Below are 26,858 nucleotides of genomic sequence, written 5' to 3' on the forward strand. Positions count from 1 at the left end.
TTTTTTAAGAATTTTTTTTTGGAGGGCGTAATCAACGAAACAGGCTGGGTAGCTCAGTGGATTGAGAACCAGGCCTAGAGACAGAGATCCTAGGTTCAAATCTGGCCTCAGATACTTCCCAGCTGTGTGACCCTGAGCAAGTCACTTAACCCCCATTGCCTAGTAGCCCTTACCACTCTTATGCCTTGGAACCAATACACAGTTTTGACTCCAAGACGGAAGGTAAGGGTTTTAAAAAAACAAAACAAATCAAAATAAAAAAAACCAACAGGCATACTGAGATCTTATAGTCTCTACATTTTTCAATTGTGTGATGATCAATTAATCAATAAGTATTTACTAAGGGCTCCTTTATGTACAATAAAAAGCCAACCTTCCATCTTATAATCGATATTGTATGTTCGTTCCAAGACTGAAGAATAGTAAAGGCTAGGCCAGGTAATGGGGGGAAAGTGACTTGCCTAGGGTCACAGAGCCAGGAAGCGCCTGAGGTTTCCTTCTCTAGGCTTGGTTCTAAATCCACTGAGCCTGAGCCACCTAGCTGCTCCTGTTCCTTCTTCTCTTAAAGAAGGTATTCTTGATTGAGAGTTATCAGGCTTTCATGTTGTCTACATATTTTTGGCCTCTCTTCTGACCCATGTTTTCTAATATATTTCTCACTACACTTTTTTCCCCACTTAATACTGAACATATAGAGTGTTGAAGTGTATATTAATTTATTTTGAAGGGACTTGAGTTCTTCTCTTTTGTACGTAAGATGCAATTATTGCCCAAAAGCCTTTTTCATGCTTCATAAGCACCACAGTACCTGACAACTAGTCATTGGCTTTGGTTGTCTGATAAAACAAGCACTGCCAATTCCTTTGCTTGATGACCTATAAGTCACTTTTTTGCTTATATAAATATGGGACATCTTTGGTAGAAAAATAATTGAATTTAATTTACTGCCATGGGTAGCTAACTAATCTGCCTTTTCTCTGGTCCTTGCTTCACTTCCTAAATAGGAAACTTTGTGGTTACATAGCAGGCTTTTTGGTTCTTAAGCCACATCTTATAGATTAATTAGTTAACTGTCTGATACCAAAGCATGGTAAAACAAATTGTAAATGATATAGTGTTCCCATTATTTCAGGAATCAAGAATTACTCTCCCTATGTAAAAGCTTGTTTCTAACTGGTACAAATGTGTACTAGTTTTGCTGAGGAATTTTTAGTTTAGCCATATAGGAAACCCCAGTTGTCACTCAAAAGGAAGGAAGGAGATTTATTATACCTGCACCAGGGATCATTCCTCTAAGGGCTGGACCCCAAGGTAAGGGACTCTGGGTATTTTCTAGATTACATACTCAATCAGGGCTTTCTATGGGTTACATGGTACATACACAATAGCATCCAGGGGATACATATACAATCAGGGGTTTCTATGGGCTTCCATGGGTTACATGACACATACAAAAGAGTTTCCATGGGTTATGAACACAAATATGACGGGAAGGTATGAAGTGGAACAACAGTGCCTTATGAAGTGGAACAACTGCTTTGTTCTAGGAGGTGCAGGGAAAGGAAGGGCTATTGGTCACCCTGTTTGTAGCAAGCTTCTGGGTATGTTAGCCTCCAGTCCTTAGAGCTTAAGGGGCTCCCTAAAGAGATCTGACACTACAGTTTCCCCTAGCCTTAAACCTTACTTGACCCTACCACATCTCAAGTTATCATCCTGTATCTCTCCTCAGTTTGATAGGCAAACTCTTAGAAATAATTAATCTACATTTTGGTCTCTACTTTCTCTTCTCACATTGCAGTTTCTTGCTTTTGAGCATCCAAACTCATTACTCAACTTGAAACTGCTCTCCAAAGCTCCCTGTATTTTTAATTGCCAAATCCCAGTGCCCCTTTCTCAGTCTTCATCCTTCTTGACTTCTGTAGTATTTGACACAGACCATTTCCTCCTCTTTGTCACCTTACTATCTCTTGATTCTCCTAAATTTTTGGCCACTTTTTAGGTTCCTTTATTAGATTATCTTTGCCCCACCCATTAATTGCGGATGTATCCCAAAACTTTTTCCTGAACCTTCCTCTCTGTGTTCTCTGGGAACCTCATTCTCTCCCATGGTTCAGTTATCTTCCTGCAGATGACTCAGGTCTATATGTCAGTCTTTGGGTCTCTTCTTACCTGCTGTGTCTCAGCCTTATCTACTAAGTTCTAGATATGGTAAATCTTTTTCAGTTTGTAAGTTTGTAGCTTTCAAAGTTGTCCTTGCTTTGTCTTCTTTCTGACCTTTCATGGAAGACAATCATTTTCAAATCTACCTCTACAATGTCTTTTGCATCCATTCTCCTCTACTTAGTTATTTTACAATATTTTTATTTTACTTTTAGGAATCATTACTATCTCCTCAGTTTGGTATTATAAAGCCCTGTACTGTGTGTCTCCAGCCTATCTTTCTAGACTTATTATACATTATTCTCATTTACTCACTTTTCTATCCAATGAAAATGACTGCCTTGCTGTTTCTCACAGAAAATAGTCCATTCCTGTCCTTTTTATTTTGCCTTTATTATCCCATGTGCCTGGAAAGTCCTTTATCACCTGCCCCTTGGAATCCCTAGTTTTTTTCACCGGTAGTTCAAGAGCCACTTTCTATAGGGGGCCTTTCCTGACCTCTTGTGCCTCCTCCCTAGAAACTACCTTGTATTTAATTTGAATGTATTTTGTATGTATTCTTGTGTCTGTATAGTTTCCTTTAAACACAACAGAAGCTTCTTGAAGGCAAGAACCCATGTCATTTTTGTATATCATTTGTCATTTATATCTTGAGCTCTACACCTAGTATTGAGCCTGACACATGGTAAGTTCTTAGCAAATGCTTAGTGGTTGATGGAAAACATGAATGTTTTCACATAAATGGTTGGATTTATTACAGAGGCAGAGCATTGACTCCCATCTTTATGGAAAGATAAATTTAAGTCATGTGGGTCAATAGAATGGTTTTTTAACTGCATTTTTTTCTTTCGTTATTCCTTTTTCTTTGTAAAGATATTTCATTTTACCAATTACATGTAATAACAATTGCCCACCTACATTTTCTGAAGTTAAATGATGTCTCCTTTTCTTTCCCCCTTCCTCCAGCTGGTAAGCAGTTTGATCTGGGTTATACATGTATTGTCATGCAGAACCTATTTCCAAATTGTTCATTTTTGTAAGAAAATACTCCTATAAAACCAAAACCCCAAAAATAAAACCATAAATAAACTAAAGTAAAAAATCATATGTTTTGATCTGCATTCTGACTCCAACAGTTCTTTTTCTGGAGGTGAATAGCATTCTTTGTCATAAGTCCCTCCAAAGTGTCCTGGATCATTGTAGTGCTGAAAGTAAATAAGTCTTTTATTGATCATTCCACAATTCAATAGAGAATTTTCAAATTTCTCAAAAGTTACAAAAGCAGACATTAAGTCATAATATTTCTTAGTCATTTAGGGGGTGAGTCCTTTCCCGACTTATTTATTCATCTATTACCCTTTACCTTCCATTGTATGCAGAGGGTAGAGATCAAACCCATTCTGCTCTCCCGAAGTCCATAGAGCCCTATAGCCATCTTTCTGGTGTGCTAAAACTTTTTTAAACAAATATTGATATTTTTTTGATTTTTCAATATATTTCTTTCTTCCCTAATCCTCTCCCACCTACCTCTTCACAAACATTACAATAAAAAATAAATAGGGAGAGTTTGTTAATTGACTACTGAGTCTGTTTCCTATTTCCCATTTCTCCTTAAAAATTATATAAGTATCTTATTTATTGTAGATCAGTGAAAATTTCCAGTATTACATTGTTGTGTGTCTTTCCTTAGACCGTTATCCTCTCAGGGCAGTGGCTCTGTGTGGTGTTTTTTTTTTTAATTTTATTTTTTTATAAAAACCCTTACCTTCCATCTTAAAATCAATACTGTGTATTGGTTCCAAGGCAGAAGAGTGGTAAGGGCTAGGCATTGGGGATTAAGTGACTTGCCCAGGGTCACACAGCTGGGAAGTGTCTGAGGCCAGATTTGAACCTAGGACTTCCCATCTCTAGGCCTGGCTCTCAATCCACTGAGCTACCCAGCTGCCCCCTGGTGTTTTTTTTTTTTTTATAGTCTGTTATTATAACAAAACAAACAAACAAAAGAAATAGGGAGAAAAAATATTCAGAAAAAACCAACCAATATATTAAAAAGTCAGTGTTTGGTTACTCATGGTCTCCTACCGCTGCAAAGAAATAGGTGACGATATCTTCTCATATCTCTTCTTTTAGGGGCCAAACTTAGTCATTATGATTTTTCTGTATTCCATTTTAATCAGTTTTGTACATCTATTTACATTGTTGTAATTATATATATTTTTTCTCATTCTGTTTACTTTACATTAGTTCCTTTAAGGCTTTCCATGTTTTCCTATATTCATTTCTGGAACTTTTTTTCAGATTATCATAATGTTATTGCCATATTTTTATGTGATTTGGGGTAATGTGTTTAAAATGCTAGGCACCTAGATGAAAGTGCTGGGCAATGTGATGTTTATCTTGACTTTCTGTACCTATTCTCTTTTCCTCTTTTGTCTTTTTTTTTGTTTCCCTTCCCTTCTTTTTTTTTACAGCAATTCTATATTCATAACCCTGCATGTGTATGGAAGGATAAACAATATGAAACCTTGACAAATTTGTCTTAACTTTAAAGAAATTGGAACCTAACATAAATTGGGGTTGATATTAGTATTTCAGAATTACATTACAGAAGAATTCTTCATTTTAATAAAGGTATTAATAGAATTCTTTTAGTAATAAGGTGTGCTTAGTAAATTTAAAATGAGATTTGGTTTTTAAAAATTATGTTTACATAACTTTGGGTATATGTATTTTAATCTTTGAATAGTTTTGTTCAATGGTCACCATAAGTTCATGAAATTATGGTTTCTTATTTTTTCATAGCAAGAATTGACACTATGCTTCGTAAAACAATCAACTGTAGTGATTTCAAGCCTCAACCTTGGTTTCAGCAGGGTGATATCAGTTGTATACAAAGGGTAAGTGTTCTATTGTTATTTGTGGTTCCTTCATATTGACATTTAGGTATTTTTGTTTTAATTTAAAAAAATTTCAGTGATTCTGATTTCTTATTAGAAAGAGAATTTATTATTATCAGTCTTATTTTTGGAGTCATTCCTATAATATAACTTCTGATAACATGAAATGTGCTGGTCTGGGGATTCAGAGCCATCTTTTGGTCTTGGCCCTCTTGATTGACTGTGCCCATTAATTTTTTCACTTGGTCTCCCTTGGAGAAAGTAATAAATATTTATGGAGCATTTACTGTTTGCCAGGTGCTATTGAGGTAATAAAGAAGTCGAGGATACAAGTCATATCTTCAAGGAATTTACACTAGTTAGCTTTTGTAGAGACCTGAACGATCTGCTTACAAAGTTATTGTGGGTGCCAAGATGGGGTGGGAAAGATGATGAGTAGAGATGGGATCAGGAGGGCCATGACAGGTTGGTCACGAGTCAAGGCAAGTTTATTGATCACAGCTATTATTTTATAGAGAGACTGTTACAGGTTGAGGGATTAGGTAAGCTTTTCACATACACAATGGAAAGTAATGATTTACAAGTTTGGTACAAAGGATTTGGTTTACTTCCTGGAATCTAGACAGAGTTTTCTATAGGCTAACAAATCAATATGTCAATATGTAACCATCTAACCCAGGTTTCCAGAGAATGCTTGCTTCAGTAGGTTTTTTTTGTAAGAACATACAGTTACAGCCAGGTAGAGTGGTGAGGGTTTGAAGCCTCAGGTGAGGCATGGGCTACATGTCTGACTTTAGCTGAGCTATGTATGGCCTCAGTGTTTCTGAGGGTCTGTTTTCTCCACAGCTTTGCTGAATGGAGTTAGGCTTTGCCATCAATTGCTCCTATTTTTACTTAAACAAACGAAGCTGAATTAAGTAAACACTTGATGTCAAATTTTTTTACTATCTGAGGTGGTAATAGAGTATTGATGTTTGAGTCTGACTACCAGGGACTGGGAGTATATACTGGAAGAATTACAAGAAAAGGGGTTGTGGAAGGGTAATGATATGATCAGTTATAGATGCAAAGGATGGAGCTTTTTTTTTTTTTTAAGAACCCTTACCTTCTGTCTTGGAATCAATATTAGGTATTGGTTCCAAGGCAGAAGAGTGGTAAGGGCTAAGCAATAGGGGTTAAGTGACTTGCCCAGGTTCACACAGCTGAGAAGTGTCTGAGGCCAGATTTGAACCTAGGACCTCCCGTCTCTAGGCCTGATTCTCAGTCCATTGAACTACCCATTTCCCCCCTTTATGGAATAGTTGGGCTGGGGTTAAAACAAAGGGTGAGACCGCCACTTATTAACATAAAATTAACATAAAATTGGGTAGATTTTTTTTTTTTGAGAAGTGGCTTAGTTAAGATTAATCAGTCCTGGGGAGGCTTGCCACCTCCAGGAATTGTTCTGCTATATGAACTGTTCTTTTGGCTTGCCACCAAGTCATGAATTTTGTGACTTGGGAGTTTGTGGTGGTCATTTGTGTTCTCCATACTCCATTGTTCCTGAGACTCCTTTGCTGCATCTGTTCTGATGGACTGGGTATAGATTGAGGATTTTTCATTTCCTGTGTAAAATAAAAGCAAAATCTTACCTCCATTATTATAATTCTTTAAAATACTGATAGGTTTGGTTTGGGTGATTTTTCTTTCAAATGTAGTATAGTATAAATATAGTATGGTAATTCCTTTTTTTATAAATGATTACTAATTTTTTCTTTCAGTAATTTTCCAGTCTTTTCTGAGTTTCAACACACTGACAGTGCTTAAACTATTTGGCAATTCTTCCCATTTCATGCAGAAAAAGGGTTAATAATTTTGCTGGGAGTTAAATTTCTACTAACATGATCTTGACTAATAATGATTAATAATAATAATAATTATAATAATTATAACAGGAGCTGGAGGGGTGGGTTACAAAACTTCTCTGATGGTTTCTTATTCCCTTATAAATTTGCAAAGAAAATATCTATTCTTAAACTTCTACCTTACTACAAATCAATTTGCCTACTCTCTAAGTGTTTAGTCTATAAAGAATCATTTTTCTGCCTTTGTTAGTGATTTGGAAGAGAACCTACATTATCCTAATGCATAACATAATTTTTTTGTACCTTGTCATAACCAATTTACCTTATTTAGTTTACAGTACAAATCATATATCACTGCAAGTAAACATGATCAATTTTTAACAAATTGCTTTTAAACATATGTTTACATTTAAATACCTTTTCAGTTTTTTCAGAATCATGCTTGCATGAAGTACATGTTTTGGTAACACTCAATATATAACAGTTTTGTCAAAAATCCAATACTTGTGAGATGTTAATTGGAGATTAATCAGAGTCTCAATGGTCTAAAGTCATTGAAATAGTTTTTGAATCTACTTTGTTTAAATATTTGGAAATGTTTACATGTATAGTTTGTATTTGGTGTAAAGACATTCTAAATTTTTTACATAAAATTTTATAAACATGCATTTCTAATATTTCCCTATAGTTATTTAAGTAATTTATTCAGTTGCTATTGTTTATTTAAATTTTTCTCTTTTAGATATTCCACTTTTTTGAAACCCTAATATTTATTGATCAGCCAACAAAGCACTTAGTTTTGCTGCTCATCTGTTTCTTTAAGACAAAAAAAAGGGGGCAGCTGGGTAGCTCAGTGTATTGAGAGCCAGGCCTAGAGACGGGAGGTCCTAGGTTCAAATCTGGCCTCAGACACTTCCTAGCTGTGTGACCCTGGGCAAGTCACTTGACCCCCATTGCCTAGCCCTTACCACTCTTCTGCCTTGGAGCCAATACACAGTATTGACTCCAAGATGGAAGGTAAGGGTTTTAAAAAAAAAAAGACAAAAAAATTGCATCAGACTGACTATTAAATATATTCAATCAATTTTCAAATTCAGTTTAACAATCATTTTTAGTAAGTCTAATCATTCAAATCTATAATCATTGTGCATCATGAGTCCTAATAAGTAATTTTTTTACTAGACGTTTTGTACATTCTTAAATTTAGCTAAAATTTTATTTTCAACTGGTACTCAGTTATCACAATGAATGAAATTACATTGTACCATCAGTACATATTCAAATCATTAGAAAATTTTCAAAGTTATATATCTATATATCTATATCAATCTTTTTTTTTTTTAAACCCTTACCTTCCATCTTGGAGTCAATACTGTGTATTGGCTCCAAGGCAGAAGAGTGGTAAGGGCTAGGCATTGGGGGTCAAGTGACTTGCCCAGGGTCACACAGCTGGGAAGTGTCTGAGAACAGACTTGAACCTAGGACCTCCCGTCTCTAGGGCTAGCTCTCAATCCACTGAGCTACCCAGCTGCCCCCATATATCAATCTTTGATGTTAAATCTAGTTGAAAATTGGATCAAATTGTGGGATCAAACCCCGTCCCCCCCTTTTTTTGTTCTGATCTTTTCTTATTCCCTTCTTCAGGGGCCCATCCGAGAAAAGGGAGAAGAAAAAATGCTGAACATATATTTTTGCCTTTGTTCTCTGTTAATATTATGCAATTGTGGGATGAAATTATCCCTTTCGTTATCATTTCTAAACCTTTTCTCCCTTGTGGCCATCAAGGAAGGGAAGGAAGAAATGTTTGACAATTTTGTATATTTGTCCTTTTTGTATAATCATTTAAGTTATTTTAGAGTTTAGGAGAAACAAAAATTCACAGAAATGTTTTTTGGATTTTCCAAACAACCTCTGTCTGCCTTCTCCAGTCTTCCAGCACAAATGAAAAAGGGAGAGGGAGGGGGTTGTCTCTTATCTAAGGCTTGTTTTCCCAAAATTTAAAAGTGTGCACAAACTATAGACACAACACAGACAACATAAATTTACAAGACAAACATAAAACACAAGTCTTGTCCAGGGTGTTTTGTCACATTTCTGTATAATAGTTTCAATTAGAAATCTTATTTTTGATTTATTTCCCCAGAGTGTGACTCAGTGGGGTCTTAAAAGTTGTGGCTACATGAGCCATAAAGTCATAATAAGTCACATATCTGATATAAGCTACAAAAATGTCAGGATATTGTTGAACTAGCTCTTGCAAGGTCTTGAATTGCTGGAATAAAAAATCTGTGAAGCTATTTTATTAAATATCTTTGGAGTGTATAATATACATAATGGTTATCAACATAGGTTAAGGGGTTCATAGCGGAATAAAGTGGAAACTAACATGACTACTGCCATTAGCCCATTGGGTGGAAGAATAATTTGTAATTTGGGAATAAGTTTGAGCCTGTGAAAGTACTGATATTTTTCTATTAGAGAATCCATCTTTGAATGCTACATGGGTGGTGGGTGGGAACTTAATAATAATAATGGTTCTCTTTTTTCTGTGGCTTATTAACTTTGTTACTAATTGATAATATGGAGTAATGGACAGCAGTGGGGGTGTATTTTGTTGGTAACATTAGAAGCCCTGTTCTGATGGGTATTCACTGCCTAAAAATTATTTGCACTTTTTCTGGGACTATTAGGGAGATAGAGTGGTCAGAGCAGCAGCAAGATTGATTTGAACAGGCTTTTTACATTTCAGGAGCTAGTTAGTCAGAAAAAGGGTTAATTTTGTGAGAAGCTAAGTTTGACATTGCTAAATTATTTCTTTTCATGCTCTGACAGACCCTAGCTATATGGAGAAGTCTGAAAGTTTTTCTAAGTTTATTTCCTAATCAACATACAGTTTTCTTCTGAGAAATTGAGGGGTTTTTGAGACAGCAACAATAGAAAGAAGAAACTAAGCTTCAGAAAGAGCTTGATTTAACTAGGTGCAGGGCTTTTTGGGCTTCAGGTGTTATAGTTTTTAAATGTTCTATGGTATTACTAAATGGAACCTTTCAAAAAACTGGGCAGAACCAGTTTTTCTAGCTTGAGGAAAGGAATGTGGAGTAGCCAGCCACTGTGGGGTAGAGGGTGGTATGGAAAGGGTTTTGTCGGTTTGAATTGGCCGTTTCTGAGAGAGGAAAAAACTGCCTTGTCTTTGAATTTTAAGTTTCCTTGCTCAAGTTCAATATTCTGATCTCTCAGAGGAGCCTAGTCTAAAGTCAATGTTGGGTACAAAGAAGATGCTTTTGTAATCTTAGTTCTAACAGCTGGCATGGGAAGGAAGGATCATTAAGATGGGCTCTAAACAATAATTTATCAACCTCCATAGTGAAAGTTTATTAGCAGATACTGCTGAATAGTGATCTCTAATCTTATCTCCCACTTTTTGCCAAGCTTCCAGATTTACAAAATCTTCTGGAAATCTATTGCCCTCCTGCCCTAAAAATATACCCTCTGTCAAAGGGGGAAGGTCTCTCCTACCTGTGACTCCTGGATGTGCCATCTGAGAATCCACATTGGGCACCACCTGTAGAGACCTGAAAGATCTGCCTACAAAGTTATTGTGGGTGCCAAGATGGGGTGGGAAAGATGATGAGTAGAGATGGGATCAGGAGGGCCATGACAGGTTGGTCACGAGTCAAGGCAAGTTTATTGATCACAGCTATTATTTTATAGAGAGACTGTTACAGGTTGAGGGATTAGGTAAGCTTTTCACATACACAATGGAAAGTAATGATTTACAAGTTTGGTACAAAGGATTTGGTTTACTTCCTGGAATCTAGACAGAGTTTTCTATAGGCTAACAAATCAATATGTCAATATGTAACCATCTAACCCAGGTTTCCAGAGAATGCTTGCTTCAGTAGGTTTTTTTGTAAGAACATACAGTTACAGCCAGGTAGAGTGGTGAGGGTTTGAAGCCTCAGGTGAGGCATGGGCTACATGTCTGACTTTAGCTGAGCTATGTATGGCCTCAGTGTTTCTGAGGGTCTGTTTTCTCCACAGCTTTGCTGAATGGAGTTAGGCCTTGCCATCAAGCTATAATATAGCTGTGAAATAATAATAATGTAGTAAATGATCAATGCCAGATCAGTACTAAAGGTAATGAGTGCTATCCCTGTTTGAGGCAAAAAGAGAGATAAGTTATAATCAAGGTAGTTTCCAAAGGGAAGGCGTGAGATTTGAACTGACCTTTGAATGTAAAGGTATAGGAGAAGATCCTCCAGGAATAAAATTCAAAGCTAAGAAGGGAAAGCCAAGGCCAGGCCACATCATGAAGAGTGATAAACCAGGTTGAATTTAAAGATCCCTTTTAGCAGTTCATCCTGTGGTCCTCAACTGATTCATGGGCCCTGTGGGAGAAGACTGCATGCTTTACATCTCTATTATACCTGTGTAGATGCTCCAGTGGGGAAAGATGGGAAACAGCAAGTTTAAGACGACAAATGGATGTGGGTAGATGGAGGGAACACCACTGATGCTTGGTGGAAACCAGTCAACTTAGGGAAATATACCCTCTGGAGGCCTTGTCACTCAATCGAGTTTGTAGCTTATGTATGTCTAGATTGAAGTATTTATGTGATAGCTCCAAAGGACCTTTTCGAACTTCCGCCTTTTGTATTGGAAAAATCTCATCTCTTATGTTGGTCAGAAAGTAGAATAGTGATCTATTACCTTCTATTCCACATCTACAATTTTAGATTTTTGAGCAATATAATTGGTTGATGGGACAAAAGGAGAAAGAATTTTGTAGTGATCTGACTCAACTTAAGCCTTCTTATTTCCTGAATCCAAAGCCCATGTTCCTTTATTGTTCTTTCTCCATGATGGCAAACCTCTGACACATATACCAAAAAGAACATACAGAGCCCTGTCTATGGGCATGCCTGCAGTTACCCAGCAGAGTTTGGTAATAGAAAGCCTGAGAGACTTGGGGCGGAGCTGTTCCCTTCCCCCTTTCCATGTGCCTGACGATTTTCCTCACATCCCCCGCCCCTCTGCCCAGCAGCCCAATGGGAGCACTTCCTCCTTCCCTGTCTGGGGTGTGGGGGTTTAGGGGTGAATGAGATTGGGAGGGGTGCTACAGCACTCTGGAGGTCAGGTGGCACTTCTTCTCTAAAAAGTTTACCATCACAGTTCTATGCTATAATAGGTCAACACAATATTTGCATAGTCTTTCTAGAGCCTATAGAATTTGATAACCTTAAGCAAAGATTTCTGGAGCCTCTACCTTTAGGGAATTAAAGGAACAAGTTCTGCTTTGCAACAGAAGTGTAATTCTGTTTTCATTACTAAAGAAAAAATAGAAAAGCAAAATGTTACAAATGCAAACATTTTCTTTATTCTGAACCCTTCAATTTAGACCTATGTGCGAATAAAAATTAGCGCAAAATAAAGAACACTGCTGTAAAGTTCTTAATGGAAACAAAATTATATACTTGAAAGAAATTACTTCTAAATGTATTGGGAAGCAGGATAAGGAGGTAAATTGTAAGGATCAAACTGGCATTTAATTTATTATAATAACTTTTTTTGGGGGGAAGGGGAGATGGTTTCCTTGCTCAGCAGCAGCTAAGAGAGAGTCTTTTCAAGTGCTGAGGAAAACCAGAGCATAGATGCACCTGAAGCCTTCCTAATTAAACTTTTGTACCTGTTACTTTTGAATTTGAAGTGACATAGAGGAAGGACTGTGGGATATTGAATAAAGAACCTGGTTTGAATCCTAGTTTTCCCACTTAGCACCCATGTAAAGAGGTTAGGAAGGCTCTAGCCTGAGCTGACTACAGCTCAGACCCAATCTTTAGAGGAGATTGTTACATTTTTAGAGCAGGCATTTATAGCTCAGAAATCGGTAGTGTAGGTAGGCGGCTGAGTGGTTTAGTAGATTGAGATTACCAAGCCCAGAGACAGGAGATCCTACATTCAAATTCGGCCTCAGACACTTCCTAGTTGTATGAACCTGGACAAATCACTTAACCCCCATTGCCTATCCCACCAAAACAGCATTGATTCTAAGAGAAAAAATAGGGGTTAAAAACCAACAACAAACCAGTAGTCTACAAATCTGGACTTGGTTTATTGTTTTGATTGTCTAGACTTATGCAGATACATTTAAATATTTACCAGAATACTTCTGGGTTGGGCTCGGATAGCCTTTAAGGTTCCTAGTTCTAAAACTATGATTCTAGGCTTTAAAAAAAGTATTGCAAATTTAGATGTAGAATATTGAATTGTAGGTAGGATTTGGAGGGCAACTAGGTAAAAATTCATAGCAAGTGAAAAAACAGTTATTGACAGTTATGGTTAGTTTATGGTAAATATTATTTGGAACACTTGTTATTTTAGTGATACACAATCCATACCTAAATCAAAGAATAAGTGAAATGTGAATGTTTTTTCCTTGTTTTTTCTTTCCTCTGAAAGATTATCAGAGAAACATATTCAGACTTCACTTCTTCAACTTTACTGGAGAATCAAGGAAGATATTTTTTTTTCCTTGCATATTTTAACAGTTGAGGCAGTCATGAAAATTAAATATCTTATATTTGGACATTTTCACTTTTTTGAAATACTGGTTTTTGTCATTTCAGCCAACCTTTGAGGTAGGTAGGACATTATCTCTGTTTAACAGATGAGGAAACTTGAGGCAAGAAATGTTAAGTGATTGGCTTGGGTTAGAGAAGCTAATAGCTGAGTTGGGAGCTATAGACAGATATAGCTAGAGGTTTTTTTAAAATTAAATTGTGCTGTTTATTGATACTATCTAGAATATATACAAATGTTGAACTATAATAATATTCTTGGTCTTTTTATTTAGGTTGCTGAAAGCCTTATCTGATTTACTATTGTTTTTTAATTGAATTAGAGAGGAATTCATGTTGGAATTTTTACAGTCAAGACATAAATGACTTTCCCCAAATTGCACTTTATGGAACAATAAAGAATGAGCTTATATTCAGGGAAACATTATAATGTATTAGTTAAAATAATATCTGATTATATGAAGGCTGCACATACATATGTGTTATGCACATAGTTATAGGTACATATGTACTTCATGTTGTTATAATAATTGCTTCTAGATGAAGTTAGTTTAGAAAAGTTTGGGCAGAGAAGCTTTGTTCAAAAAAGGAAAGTTTGCTTTTAGAGTTAGTTATATTTTTTTCAACATATTTTCATCTGAATTGAATTATGTTATGGTAATGGACTATTATTATATAAGTAAATAAAGGAAGCTGCTTTAAAGAAAAAGAATCTTGTTTTTTTAAATCGCTGTCACTTGCATAATATTCTTCCTTTTAACAGAAAAGTTTAGTTAAGCAAGATACATTGACCAAAACTGATTAGTATATGTCTCTTTCTATAAGGAAGCTACTGCTTGAGGTTTAGTGTGTAACATAAATTTTTAGTATCTTGCTAATTTTACTTGCTTTTTCATCATATTCTTTTTACTTGAAGTTTTTGAAAAATTTTTAGTACAATTCTAGAACACTTGTGTGGCCATCACATACATTTTGGAATTGCTACCTTCATATGTATGCTAATTTTTTTCAATGGAAATCCTTAAAAAATTTTTTTTAACTCTTACCTTCTGTCTTAGAATCAATAATAGGTATTGGGGTGGGGAGGAGGGCAACTGGGTAGCTCAGTGGATTGAGCACCAGGCCCAGCGACGGGAGGTCCTGGGTTCAAATTTGGCCTCAGACACTTAGCCATGTGACCCTGGATAAGTCACTTAACCCCCATTGCCAAACCCTTACTGTCCTTCTGACTTAGAATTGTAGTTTTTTAAAAACCCTTTAAAAAACATTGATTCTAAGGTGGAAGGTAAGGGTTTTAAAAAAAATACAAGGTATTGGGTTTCAAAGCAGAAGAACAGTAAGTGATAGGTAATTGGGGTTGGGTTGAGTGACTTGTCAAGGGTTGCGGAGCTTGGAAGTATCTGAGAACAGATTTGAACCCAGCACATTTCACAACCTGTCTCTAGGCCTAGCTCTCTCCTTACTGAGCCTTAGTGCTTTATTTATCATCATTCCTGTGAGATTGAGTTCTGCTATTAGTTACTACACTCATACAAGTTCTGACATCTTTCAGTATTATTTTTCTTTATAGTAGTCATGTGAATTGATCTGGTTTTACTCTGTATCATTTTGATACAAGTTTCCTCAAATTTGAGAAATCTTCCTGTTTTTCATTTTGTATAACACTAGTGATACTCTGTTATATTCATATACTGTTTTTTCATTTATCTCATAATCAGTGGAAATCCACTTGATTTCCAGTTCTTTACTACAATAAAAATACTGGCATAAATGTTTTTGTATATATGGGTCTTTTCCTCCATAAGTTATGTCTGTTGTGGTGGTATCACTGGGTCTTAATATATACTTTTATTTTTATATATAATATATACTTAACTACTTAGTGATTTTTTTGAGGTTGGCATGATTTTCATTAGAAGTACATTGTTGTCTCTATCTTTCCATTCATTACCTCTCTACTAGTTGCTATTTTTTATTTTTGTCATCTTTTGGTACCTTCTAGCTATGCAATTTTCTTACTGTTAATGATTTAGAGCTTTCTTTCATATTGATAACTCACATTTCTTAAAAAATGCTAGGTCATATTTTTGAACATTTATCCATTGGAGAATATGATTCTTGCTTTAAAAGGTATCCCAATTTGCTTCTTACGGGTGTAAAAGTTAAATGAAAAACCTTGAAATAAAGTTATAGTCATCCAATCTGAGTAATTCTGCCTTTTCTTTTTTTTTCAATATGCCTTAGGCCCTGTTACTATTGGATTATGCAAGCTATTTGGCCCTGTTTCCTCTGAGATATGACTTAAATATCATTCAACTTGAATAAGAAAGGACCTGGTTTTTAGAAAGCAGAATGCCAAGGAAAAGGAAAAATGTTGGTGGAAGTCCTGCTAGGAAGTCTCTGAACACAGAGGATGTTGCATCCAATATTGCTCACCATGAGGAGCTGACAACTCTGCCTACACCGCCTCAGCCAAATGTTGACAAAGAGAAACTCTTAAACAGTTTGTCAGAGATGTTTTCTGACCTGGATCCTGATGTAGTTTATTTGATGCTTTCAGAATGTGATTTCAAAGGTGAGAGAAATGAGCTATTTTGAATTATTTGTATTTCATTCTTGTCCTTTTTCTAATAGAACTAGAAGTGAGTTTAGAAAAGGTTATCTGTTGACTATGATCTTAAAGGTTCTATTTTATGTCAGGATTATTTTCTGAAGGAAATTAGAATTTGGTCTGAGAAATTGCTATTGGAGACATTCTCTATGAAACAAATATTTGGGAAGTTTGAGAAGGGAGACACCTAATTAAGTTCATTTGTTTTTTTAATAATAGATGAGCACATTTTTGCAATTGGCCCTGTGATAAGTATTGCAAAGTATAGCTTTTCCTTCCAACCATGGTAACTAACTAGAAGGAGGAAGTTAAGGACAAAAGAGTTATTAGCATGCAAAATTCTGTAAGTGTTGATTTAACTTACTCAACTCAAGGAACCATTTACATGTAGACATATGTTGTTTTCCTAATTTAAAAGTCACATTAACACAAAATTCCATAAATTGAATAGTTATGTGAGGAGAGTACTCTATTTGAAACTAATGGGTACTTCAAATCACAGTTATCATGACAAGGACATAGAATTAAACAGAATTCAAACTGGAAAAACACACAGTCAATAAGCATTTATTAAGTGCCTACTGTATACAGAGCACTGTGTTTTTTATGTCCTATGGATATAAAGACAAATGAAACAGTTCCTACTCTCTAGAAGCTTATTTTTGATTTCGAGAGGAAGTGTGCATGCAGATAAGCACATGTTAAATAGATTAAAAAAGCAAATGTAAAGTGCATGTGACTCTGAGAAGGCACCAACAACTAAGAGTAGAGTAACAGGGAAGGCTTCCTGTTTAAGGGAGCATTTGAGCAGATCTCTAAAGGAAACAGGATTTTAAACCAAAGGGTGACGATGGGAGAGGGAGGGAGGGAGAAAAGAAAAGGGGGCGTAGGGGAGAGGGGGAGAGAGAGAGAGAGAGACAGACAGAGACAGAGAGAGAGACAGAGAGAATATTATGTGAAGAGGGTAGTAAGGCCAGTTTACCTGGGCTATATATAGAGTCTGGGAAAGGTAGGTTAGGACCACACTGTTAACAGCTTTCAAAAACAGTTGGAGTTTATTGAAAGGGACAGTGACACAATCAGATCTCAGCTTTAGGAAAATTATTTTTGTGTGGTGGATGGATTAGAGAGGACAGATAGTAAATACAGGGTGGCCCATTAGTAAGCTGTTTCAATAGTTCAGGTGAAGGGTGATAAGGGTCTCACTGAATGTGCTGGCTGCAGGAGAAGAAAGCAGGGGAGACATTATGGAGGCAGAAACAAGGTTCTTCCACTGATAGACTGTGTGGGATGAGGGATAATCACAATATCAAGAGAATGGCAATGTTGTAAACATGGTTACTGGAAAAATTCTGGTGGTAGATATATTTGGAAATAGATAATTTGGAAAGGGGATGGATTTATTTACAGGGAAAAGTTTTGAATGTATTAATTTTGAGATGCCTACATCTAATATGTAGTTGGAGATGCAGGACTAAAACTCAGGAGAGTCTAGAACTGGATCTACAAATCCAGCCATCTTTTTAGAGATAGATCTTCATTAAACCCATGGATGCTGAGGAGTCACCAAGTGATGAGAGAGAGAGAGAGAGACAGAGAGAGAGAGAGAGAGAGAGAGAGAGAGAGAGAGACAGATACATACAGAAAGAGACAGAGACAGAGAGAGACAGAAAGAGAGAGAGAAAAGAAGAGGGCCAAGGGCAGCATGTATGTGGTATCCCTAGGGAGGGAATACTCAATGTGCTAATCAACCCAAGAAGGAGCAGTCACAAAGGTAGGAGGAAAACCAAGAGTCCTGCAGAGAAGCTATCCGTGCCATATTCTCTAGATAGGTCAAGAAGGGTTGAGGTTTGGTAAAAGGCCTTTAGATCTGGCAGTTTAGAGATGATCAGTAACATTGAAAAAGACTGTTTCAGTTGAATGATGAGGTCAAAAGCCAGATTGAGCTCTTCCTGTATGCCAAGCATTGTGTTTAGGGATTATCCCTGCCCCCTCCAGTAGCTGATCTTCCAATAGAGGCAGACACCTTACAGTAGGGAGCTGAAAAGTGATGAGAATTGGGATGGGGCAGGAGAGATAGTGCCCTTGCAGGAGCTCAAGATGTGGAGGGAGAGGAGGAAGCATGGTGGTAAAATAGAGTGAGAACCACAGCTGGGAGAGGACAAAGCGGGCAGGCCCCTCTCCAAAGTAGCACTAGATTTGGAATCAGGAGGGTCATGGAATTAGAACTTGTTAGCTTTTTGATCACAAGCAAATTATTTAACTTTCTCTTTTTTTTTCCTCTCTGTAAAATGGTGTTAATAATGCTTTTGGTCGTTCTGCCTTACAGGGCTGTTGTTAAGATCAGATTTATGTAAATTGCTTTTTACAAACTCATCTAACAGTAAGCCAATGCAAAACTCACCATACTTTGAAATGTATTCGAAGAGAAGTAACGTGTAGCAAATAGAGGGCAGACTTGCAAACATTTATTGTCAAGTCAGATAACTTCTTTTCACAGCAGTTTCCTCATCTGTAAAATTATGGGGTTGAATTCACTGGCTACTAAGATTCCTTCCAGCTCTAACTCTGTCATCCTATATACATTTTTTGCCCTGTTCATAATGTTTTTATCCTTCTCTTCATGAACAGTTGAAAATGCTATGGATTGTCTCTTAGAACTGTCCACTGGTGCCAAAGGAATGCCAGCCTCTAAAAGCTTAATATTGGAGTCAGTTGCAACACCACTTGCTTTTGTTAATCAGCATCTTGCTGAAGGAAATGAAATGAATGAAAAACATCCTCATATAGAAGATGAAGATAGCTCTCAAGTAGCAGATACATTCTCTGATATGCGACTTACTGAAGACTTGGATTCTTTAATACAAAATGCATTTGAGAAATTGAATTATGCTTCAAATGACCAAGTGTCTACACAGTCACTTTTGCCTTTGGAACACAGTTTTGGTGGCACCGGTGACAGCAGAAGGAGTTTTCCTCTGCAAAAATCAGAAATGGACTCTGAAACATTTGAAAATTCTTCTGTATTAAATTCAGAACATCTAACTTTACATTCAGATTTGAGCAAGTCCAGAAATTGTAAAAAGGATGCTATATGGTCTTTAACTAATAATAATCCTATGGATGCCCAGCCTAATAGCTTTTTCACTCAACCAAATGATTCTCTAGTGTTATATGTTAACCCCAGTCAAACTCAAAATACACTTTCAGATGCTCAGAATTTTGGATGCCAGCCTTCTCAAACCTGTGTACGTTTGGATACAAATGAAATAAGGACTGCTGTCAATCCTCTTGTACAGATTTCAGACCCGACTGAAGATAGAATGGGCACATGTGGTGATCAGAATAGTGTTTCTGTCCCTAATTTGTTTACATCATCCAAAGGATTTGCATTCAAGCCACAAAATCATTCAGAACTACCAGCACAGGGAAGTGACTTCAGCTTTTGTCCTGGAATAACCCCATTGCCACCTCCTCCAGTGCTACCACAGACTTCCTGGAATCCAATGGCTTCTGCCTTTGAACCTTTCCAAGGGGTCCGTAGCTTCATTGCTCCAGTTGCAGCCAGTCCTCAGCCTATGATACCTGTTTTTGACTACTGTGAACCCGGAAGAGTCTGTGCTTCTCTGCCACCCCCAGTTCTTTTTAGTGCCTGGGATAGAAATGCTTCACTGCCGATGCCAGTGGCATGGAGAAATCAAGATGGAAATCCTTATCAAGTACAAGAGCCTCCTGCTTCTCATACTGTTCGAAGAAAAACCCCTTACATAGGCCAAACACTTGTGCTACTCAGAGGGCTTCCAGGATCTGGGAAATCCTTTTTGGCAAGGTATAATATTTCTATTACATATCTAGGATGACTAATAGCTTGAGTATTTATGGCACCTTTGTAATGGCTTTCTCTATATTATCTAATACTGAGCAAAATATTTTAATTGAATGATGAAATATAGCTTTTTTTCCCTGAAAATTTATTTTCTTAACACTATGCTTGTACCTAATGATGCTTTTTCCTCAGAATGCTTCTGCCAGATTTTTTCAAGTTTCTTTTGAAAGGCCAAGGAGAATGAGGAAGAAATGATTCCAAGTTATTGAGCCTACAGTTTATTTTAAATATCATTAGGAAAAATGGGGAAGTTAGTGGGTAGGACTATGAGTTCAGTTTTAGGCAAATAAATGCCTATTTTGCACCCAGCCCTGTGCTAAACTGTGTGGATATGAATAGAAAAAGAAACTCAGTCCCTATTGTCAAGGAGCTCACACTGGTTGAGGGAAACAAGTTAATAATTTAATGAATATAAAGTCAAGGCACACCACTGAACTGAAAAAAGGTTTTCTAGTCTTGTTGGAAGACCTCTAATGATGGAAAATTCACTGCTAATGAAAGCAGACCATTTCAATTTGGCATATGCTAGGAAGTTTTTTTCTTAACATTTTCTTTTCAATAACTTCTTATTGCTCATAGTTATGCCTGTTAGAATCTAACCCCTATTACACACAATAGTTCTGAAGATTCTGGAAGGAATTCATCATTTTATTTCCTCTCAGTCTTTTTTTCCATTTTTTTCCCACTGATTCTCACATTCTATGATCTTGATGTATTTTACTATCCTGCTTGTTTTCTTAATAGTTGCTCTCAATTACTAAAATGTGGTGCCTAGAATCAAACACAATACTCCATATGTAACTGGATTAGAGCAGAATGTTGGGGGACCCTCCCCTTACTGCATCTGGATATTCTTAACCTCTTTTAATGTAACCTGAGATTGAATGAGCTTTCTTAGCTGCCTTATCTCACTGACATCTCTCCAAACAAAGAACACCTCTCAACTCCCCAGAGCTCCCCATTTTTTTCCTTTATATTTATGGAGTTGAATGTCTTTTTTATTTTTAAACAATTACCTTCTGTCTTAGAATCAATACTGGGTATTGGTTCTAAGGCAGAAGAGTGGTAAGGGCTAGGCAATGGGAGTTAAGTGACTTGCCCAGGATCACACAGCTAGGAAATGTTTTAGGCCAAATTTGAACCCAGGACCTCCTATCTCTGGGCCTGACTCTCAATCCATTGAGTCACTCAGCTGCCCCCTGGAGTTGAATTTCTAAACACTTATGTAAGGCTTTTTTATTCCTATTAATGTTTATTTTTATTAGATCATACCTATTGAGGACTTTGTGGACCCTAAATCTATAATCCAGTACATTAGTTATCCCTCCTAGCTTTGTTTTATATTCCAATTTGATTAGCATGCCATCTTTGCCTTTATTAAAGTCATTGCTTAAAATATTAACGAGCATAGGAACAAACACATAGGGCTTTTTACATTAGAGACTTTCCCAGTCCAGTCATTCATGATTACTCTTTGGGTCTGATCATTTATTTAACCAGTCCTGAATCTACCTAGTTTTATCATTGTCAAGCCTACTTCTCTTTGTCTTCTTCACAAGGATAAGCATCTTTTTCAAATACTTCTAAAAACGTAGGTAAACAAAGCCGCATTCTGCAAAAAAAAAAAAAGGAATATCATGTTAGTGTAGTGTAATATTTTCACTTTAAAAAGTTTTATTAATACCTTTCATTTTTATATCACAGGCATTTTGGATATGCACCCTTCATTCCCACCCCTGTCATTAATTGCTTCCTTATTAAAAAGAAAAACATGACCTGTTTTTGCTGAAGCCATGTTGCAGTCAAACTCATGGTCTATCATCTGCCTTTCTTGTTTCTCTCTGTTTTAGTGTGTTTGCCTTTCTCCAATCTGGTGCTGTTTTCATTTTCTCCAGCTATTCACTGTAGAGTTCACTGATTGTAGGTTTGCAGTCACATCTTCCAGTTCTTTTAGTACATAAAGATATGCTTCATCTAGATCAGGTGACCCTTAATATTTCCTTATTTGTATTGGATATGTCAATAGTTTTTGTTCTGTCTTTGACATAAAAGCTAGGAAAAGAATAAGGATCGAGGAGCTCTAAATATCTGCTTGATTTTCAGTTATTTTTCCTATTCACCTCATGTGATGATTCCATTCTCCTTTTTTTTTTGCAATATAGGTGGTTGTTATTTTAAAGCTCATTTTATTGCTTTTGTTATTTTTCAGCAGCCTTAGTAATTTCTGAGCTTTAGCTTTCTTGACATTGTCCTTTCATTCTGTTCTTTGATACTTCCTGTTACCTGATGTTACAGTTAAAAGAGTGGTTGCCTTAAACTGTGACTGTGGAAATATGGTTTCAAATAAAAAATATAGTGGTCGCCATGGGAAAATTCCTAAATATTAAATATACCCAAGTCAACTGGGTTTTATGGAGATTTAATTAATACAAATAAAGGAATTAAGGAAAGGGAGAGAGAATAAGAGAGGAATAAGTATGAAGGGCCTTAAGGAGCCAACACAGCCTAGGCCTGAGCCTTAAGAGAGAGATGAGTCAGTCTTTAATAACTCACCACAAGATCCTTCCAAGCAAAACTCTAGTTTTCAGAGAGACCCTCCAGTTTAGCTCAGGAAGCTCCACTTCAGCTTCCAAGGCTGCATTCCCTTTCAGCCACCGAGACAGAGAGGGAGAGGGAGAGGGAGAGGGAGGAAGGGAGGGAGAGAGACAGACAGAGGAAGGGAGGGAGAGAGACAGACAGAGAGAGAGAGAGAGAGAGAGAGAGAGAGAGAGAGAGCCAGTAGCCTCCTCTGATTCCTGACCTCCAATTCAGCTTTGGCAAGCTGAATCTTTAGAGGCCTTTCTGACCTCCTTTTAAAGAGAATTTTCTCCTATATCACCTCCCCTATGTTTTCATATCTACCAATCACAGTAGATGTTTTCACAGGACTGACCATTCTTAATTCACACCTGAGTAGACTAAACTTTTGAGTAATTCACACATGAGTAGACTAAAACTTCACACCTCTTTGGTTAAGCTTGTCCCTTGCAAGTTTGCAAGTTGCCTTACCTTTTAGTGATTAATTTGACCTTCATAGGTACTTAGCACCTTTTTGTATTAGGCTGGCCTAGGCTTTTTCCTACTGTTCCCTCTTACTCTGTTTCTCTCCCCCGTCTGTGCTCCCTCCCTCCATTTTGGCAGGGAGGCCTCGGGGCCTCGGGGGCCAGGGCCCAGTGTGGAGGGCCGTTCACGCCGGAGGCTAGAGAGCAGCTGCTAAGGGGGGCCTTCTCTCACCCGGAGCGCATGTGGGGCACCTGGTGCTAAATCATTCGTAGTCGACCTGCTTCTGGGTCGGGGTTTCGTGCATATGCCTTAGGTGACTTGCCAGAGGTCACACAGCTAGTGCCTGAGTGCAGATTCGAATATAGGACCTCCCATCTGTAGATCTGGCTCTATATCCACTGCACTACCTGCTGTCCCTAGAATGTCATTCTTGAGAATTACCTATCTGCCTTGGACTGACTTCCCTTGAAGAGTTTTACATCATGGGAGTGCTACTTTGAAATATGTTTTCCTCTAGTATCTGGGGTACATTAATAATAGTCCAGGAGAATACATAAAGGTAATTAAAAATCAATATAGCATTCAATGCTGTTGGGTCATAATTTACATCACCTGCATTGAGCAAGAGTGTGAAACAAGAAGAGTGCCACACAAGATATTCAAGCTAGTTGAAAATCAGTTGTCTGAGCTAATGATTGCAGAGATTGGAGAGCAGAGAACTTAGATAGAATACAGTCATATTGTCTTTAGGAGCTAGGGAAAAGAGCAGTCATTAAAGAAATCAAAGAAGTGAAGGAGGTAGGATAATACCTAAGATAGAGTACCATCAGAACAGAGGCTAGCAGAGATTTTAAGAGGAAAGAACCATGCTCAGTGGTCCAAATATGGCACAGACAGGGAAGGAGAGAAAGATCTAGCTCAAAAATGCATGTTTGTTACGTGAATAATGGGTTGGAAGTCCATCACTTAGAGAATGGATTGTCATTACATGGAAACAGAAGAGGTATTAAAAATCTTTTATAGAAGTGTGGCAGGACAAGGAAGTAGAAAAATAGTGCAGTAATTAGCATGATTTTATAAAGATGAAGAAAACTTGTACATTTTTGAAGGTAAAAGTCAGCATAGGGGAAGATCTTGAGGGAAGATAAGAGAGAAAGGAGGGAATAATTAAGAGAAGAAATAAAAAAACAGAGGAAGGGAGATCAGAGAAGGGCGAAAGCTCTTACACTGAGACCACCTTTAAGAAAGATAAAGCGTATGTATAGCCCAGTGGAATTTCTTGTCAACTCTGGGAGGAGGAAGGGATGACGGGAGGAAGAAAACATGAATCATGTAACCATGGGAAAAAAATTTTTTTAAAAATAAAACCCTTGCCTTCCATCTTGGAATCAATACTGTGTATTGGTTCCAAGGCAGAAGAGTGGTAAGGGCTAGGCAATGGGAGTCAAGTGACTTGTCCAGGGTCACACAGCTGGGAAGTGTCTGAATCTAGATTTGAACCCAGGACCTTCTGTCTCTAGGCCAGTCTTTCAATCCACTGAACTACCCAGCTGCCTCCAGAAAAAAAATTTTAATGAAAAAAAGGTAAAGATTATACTCACATGCACAAAATTAAGTCAAATTATAATGACATCATGATAGTGACTTTAATACCCTCCCCCCCAAGATTTTATTTTCATAAGTAATTCATGAATTCATTCACTGAAAAAATATTTGTGATCTAGGTATATTATATAATCATATAAAGGGCAGTGACCTGGTGACATAGTGATTAGAGTGCCAGGCCTAAAGTCAGGAAGGCTCATCTTCCTGAATTCAAATCTGGGCACGGACACTTGCCCTTTTTGTCTCAGTTTCCTCATCTGTAAAATGAGCTGGAGAAGGAAATGGCAAACTACTCCAGTATCTTGCCAAGAAAACCCCAGGTTGGGTCATGAGGAGTAATACAACTGAATGGTTACAACAAAATATACTGTTAATCTACCACAAAACCTGTATGTGTCCTGTGATTTAAGCTCTTGGCTCCAGTAATAAAGATAGCATACTAGAAGAAGATTAGGAAGGATAGTTAAAAATGATGAAGGTAGGGGGCAATTCAGTGGATTGAGAGCCAGACCTAGGGACAGGAGATTCTGGGTTCAAGATCTCAGACACTTCCTAGCTGTGTGACCCTGGGCAAGTCACTTAATCCCCATTGCTTAGCCCTTACCACTCTTCTGCCTTAGGACCAATACACAGTTATTGACTCTAAGACAGAAGGTTAAGGGTTTTAAAAAAAGAAGATGAAGATAAAAAGATAGTGATAAATAAAAATACATTTGAATTGAACAAAAAGTAAAAGCTTTTCAGTAAATATGTATACTGTAGTTTTGTGTAGTTATTTTTCATTCTGTGTAATTTTTATTTTAAAAGAAATGTCATTCTAGGATTTGTGACTTAATTTGAGGTTAGACTATATTATAATCAATATGGAACATACAGGTTTCCTTAGCAATGTAGCAAAATTCTAACAACTAACTTTGTGGTCAAGCATATTTCCAGTAAGAGAAGCCTCTTTTACTTTTAATTTTCATTATAAAATTAAAAATGTGTGTTACAGAGAAAAAAAAGTAGCCCCTAAACTGGGGTAATAATTCTACTACCTCTGAACCTTCTTAGAAGAATCTTGGGATTCTCTGTGGATTTGACTCTTAAAAAAAAAAATTGACATGTCTTTGAGGCAGAGAAATCCTGCCTTTCCTCCTCTGATTTGAAATCATTCAGTTAATAGAGAGCTAGTTGTTAAGAAAGATTAGTTCCCTTCCTTATATAAGTATCTAGGTATCTCTTCCACGTCTTGGGCTAGGGGTGCAGTACCCTCTTCCTGCAATCTGGAAAATCTGCATATAATTTTTTGGCCCTTCATACCAGAGAAGTCTGAATTATTTCTTTTTTTTTTTATGGGGTGTTTACAGTTCGTTATTGTAAATTTGGGGCTAAGTATGCATTTCTGAGTTTCTAAATGTTTTCTGTGTAGTCTGTGGCTTACACAAAACTCCCCCAAAATTATTATTTTTTTTTATGTTGATGCATGATATGATGTGGAAGGGATACCTTTATTTAGAAGCAACTTCTTTAACAAAAAGGAAATTCAGAATTTAAGCCCTATTCATAATATTAAGTTTTCCTTGGATGCCAAAATGAACCTTCCTCTTTCCCACTTTCACTGCACCCCAATTTCTATTTCCCAATGTCCTTTTCTCAATACTTCTCAGTATTTTCTGTAATATCCCTTGGCTTTTACTTACTCTTCTCATTTTTGGACTGTGGGACAATCATTTTTTCTCCTGGTTCATTTTTACTTTACATGCCCTAAATTTAGATATCCCAGTCACCTTATCTTTTTATACTCCTTTGGTAATTTCATGACTTCATTGACAACCTTCTATATACTAAAGCCTAATCTCTGCCCTAACCTTCTGCCTAACATTTCTATCTTTCCAGTAGCCTGCACCTGGAACTCATCATGTTCATAACAACATCTCCATGCCTTCTCCAAGAAAACTTATCCCCTTTCAAACTTCCCTGTTAATTATTTAAAACATTTTTTTAGTTCCAAATTCTTCTCTCCTGTCCCTCCCCCACTCACTGAGGAGGCAAGCAATAGATCAGTTATGCAAGTGAAATCATGCAGAACATTTCTGTATTAGCTGTATTGCCCACTAAAAATTTAGCAAGAAAATAATTTGATTTCTACTCATTAATTCTCTCACTGGAGATGGAAGGCATTTTTTCATCATGAATCTTTTGGCATTTTCTTGTATCGTTGTATTGAAAAGAGCAGTTAATGCAATCCAAGTT

At 37.0% G+C, this 26,858-nt stretch overlaps 1 protein-coding gene across 4 annotated transcripts in view; it reads left to right on the forward strand.

Annotated features, from left to right (window-relative positions):
• Positions 1-26,858, forward strand: part of N4BP2 (NEDD4 binding protein 2) — a 64,871-nt gene that overhangs the window by 2,510 nt on the left and 35,503 nt on the right. For 2 of the 4 annotated variants that reach the window (XM_007496542.3, XM_056802552.1), the window contains exons 2-4: positions 4,963-5,057; positions 15,724-16,054; positions 18,722-19,919. In XM_007496542.3, coding sequence (XP_007496604.1) covers positions 15,832-16,054; positions 18,722-19,919 — 1,421 coding nt within the window. In that variant the 5' untranslated portion in view covers positions 4,963-5,057; positions 15,724-15,831. Of the gene's footprint in view, positions 1-4,631; positions 4,792-4,962; positions 5,058-15,723; positions 16,055-18,721; positions 19,920-26,858 lie in introns of all 4 variants that reach the window. The other 2 variants (XM_056802553.1, XM_056802554.1) reach the window with 2 other exon arrangements.

The sequence above is a fragment of the Monodelphis domestica genome, chromosome 6 (assembly GCF_027887165.1).
Source record: "Monodelphis domestica isolate mMonDom1 chromosome 6, mMonDom1.pri, whole genome shotgun sequence".
Lineage (NCBI taxonomy): Eukaryota > Metazoa > Chordata > Mammalia > Didelphimorphia > Didelphidae > Monodelphis > Monodelphis domestica.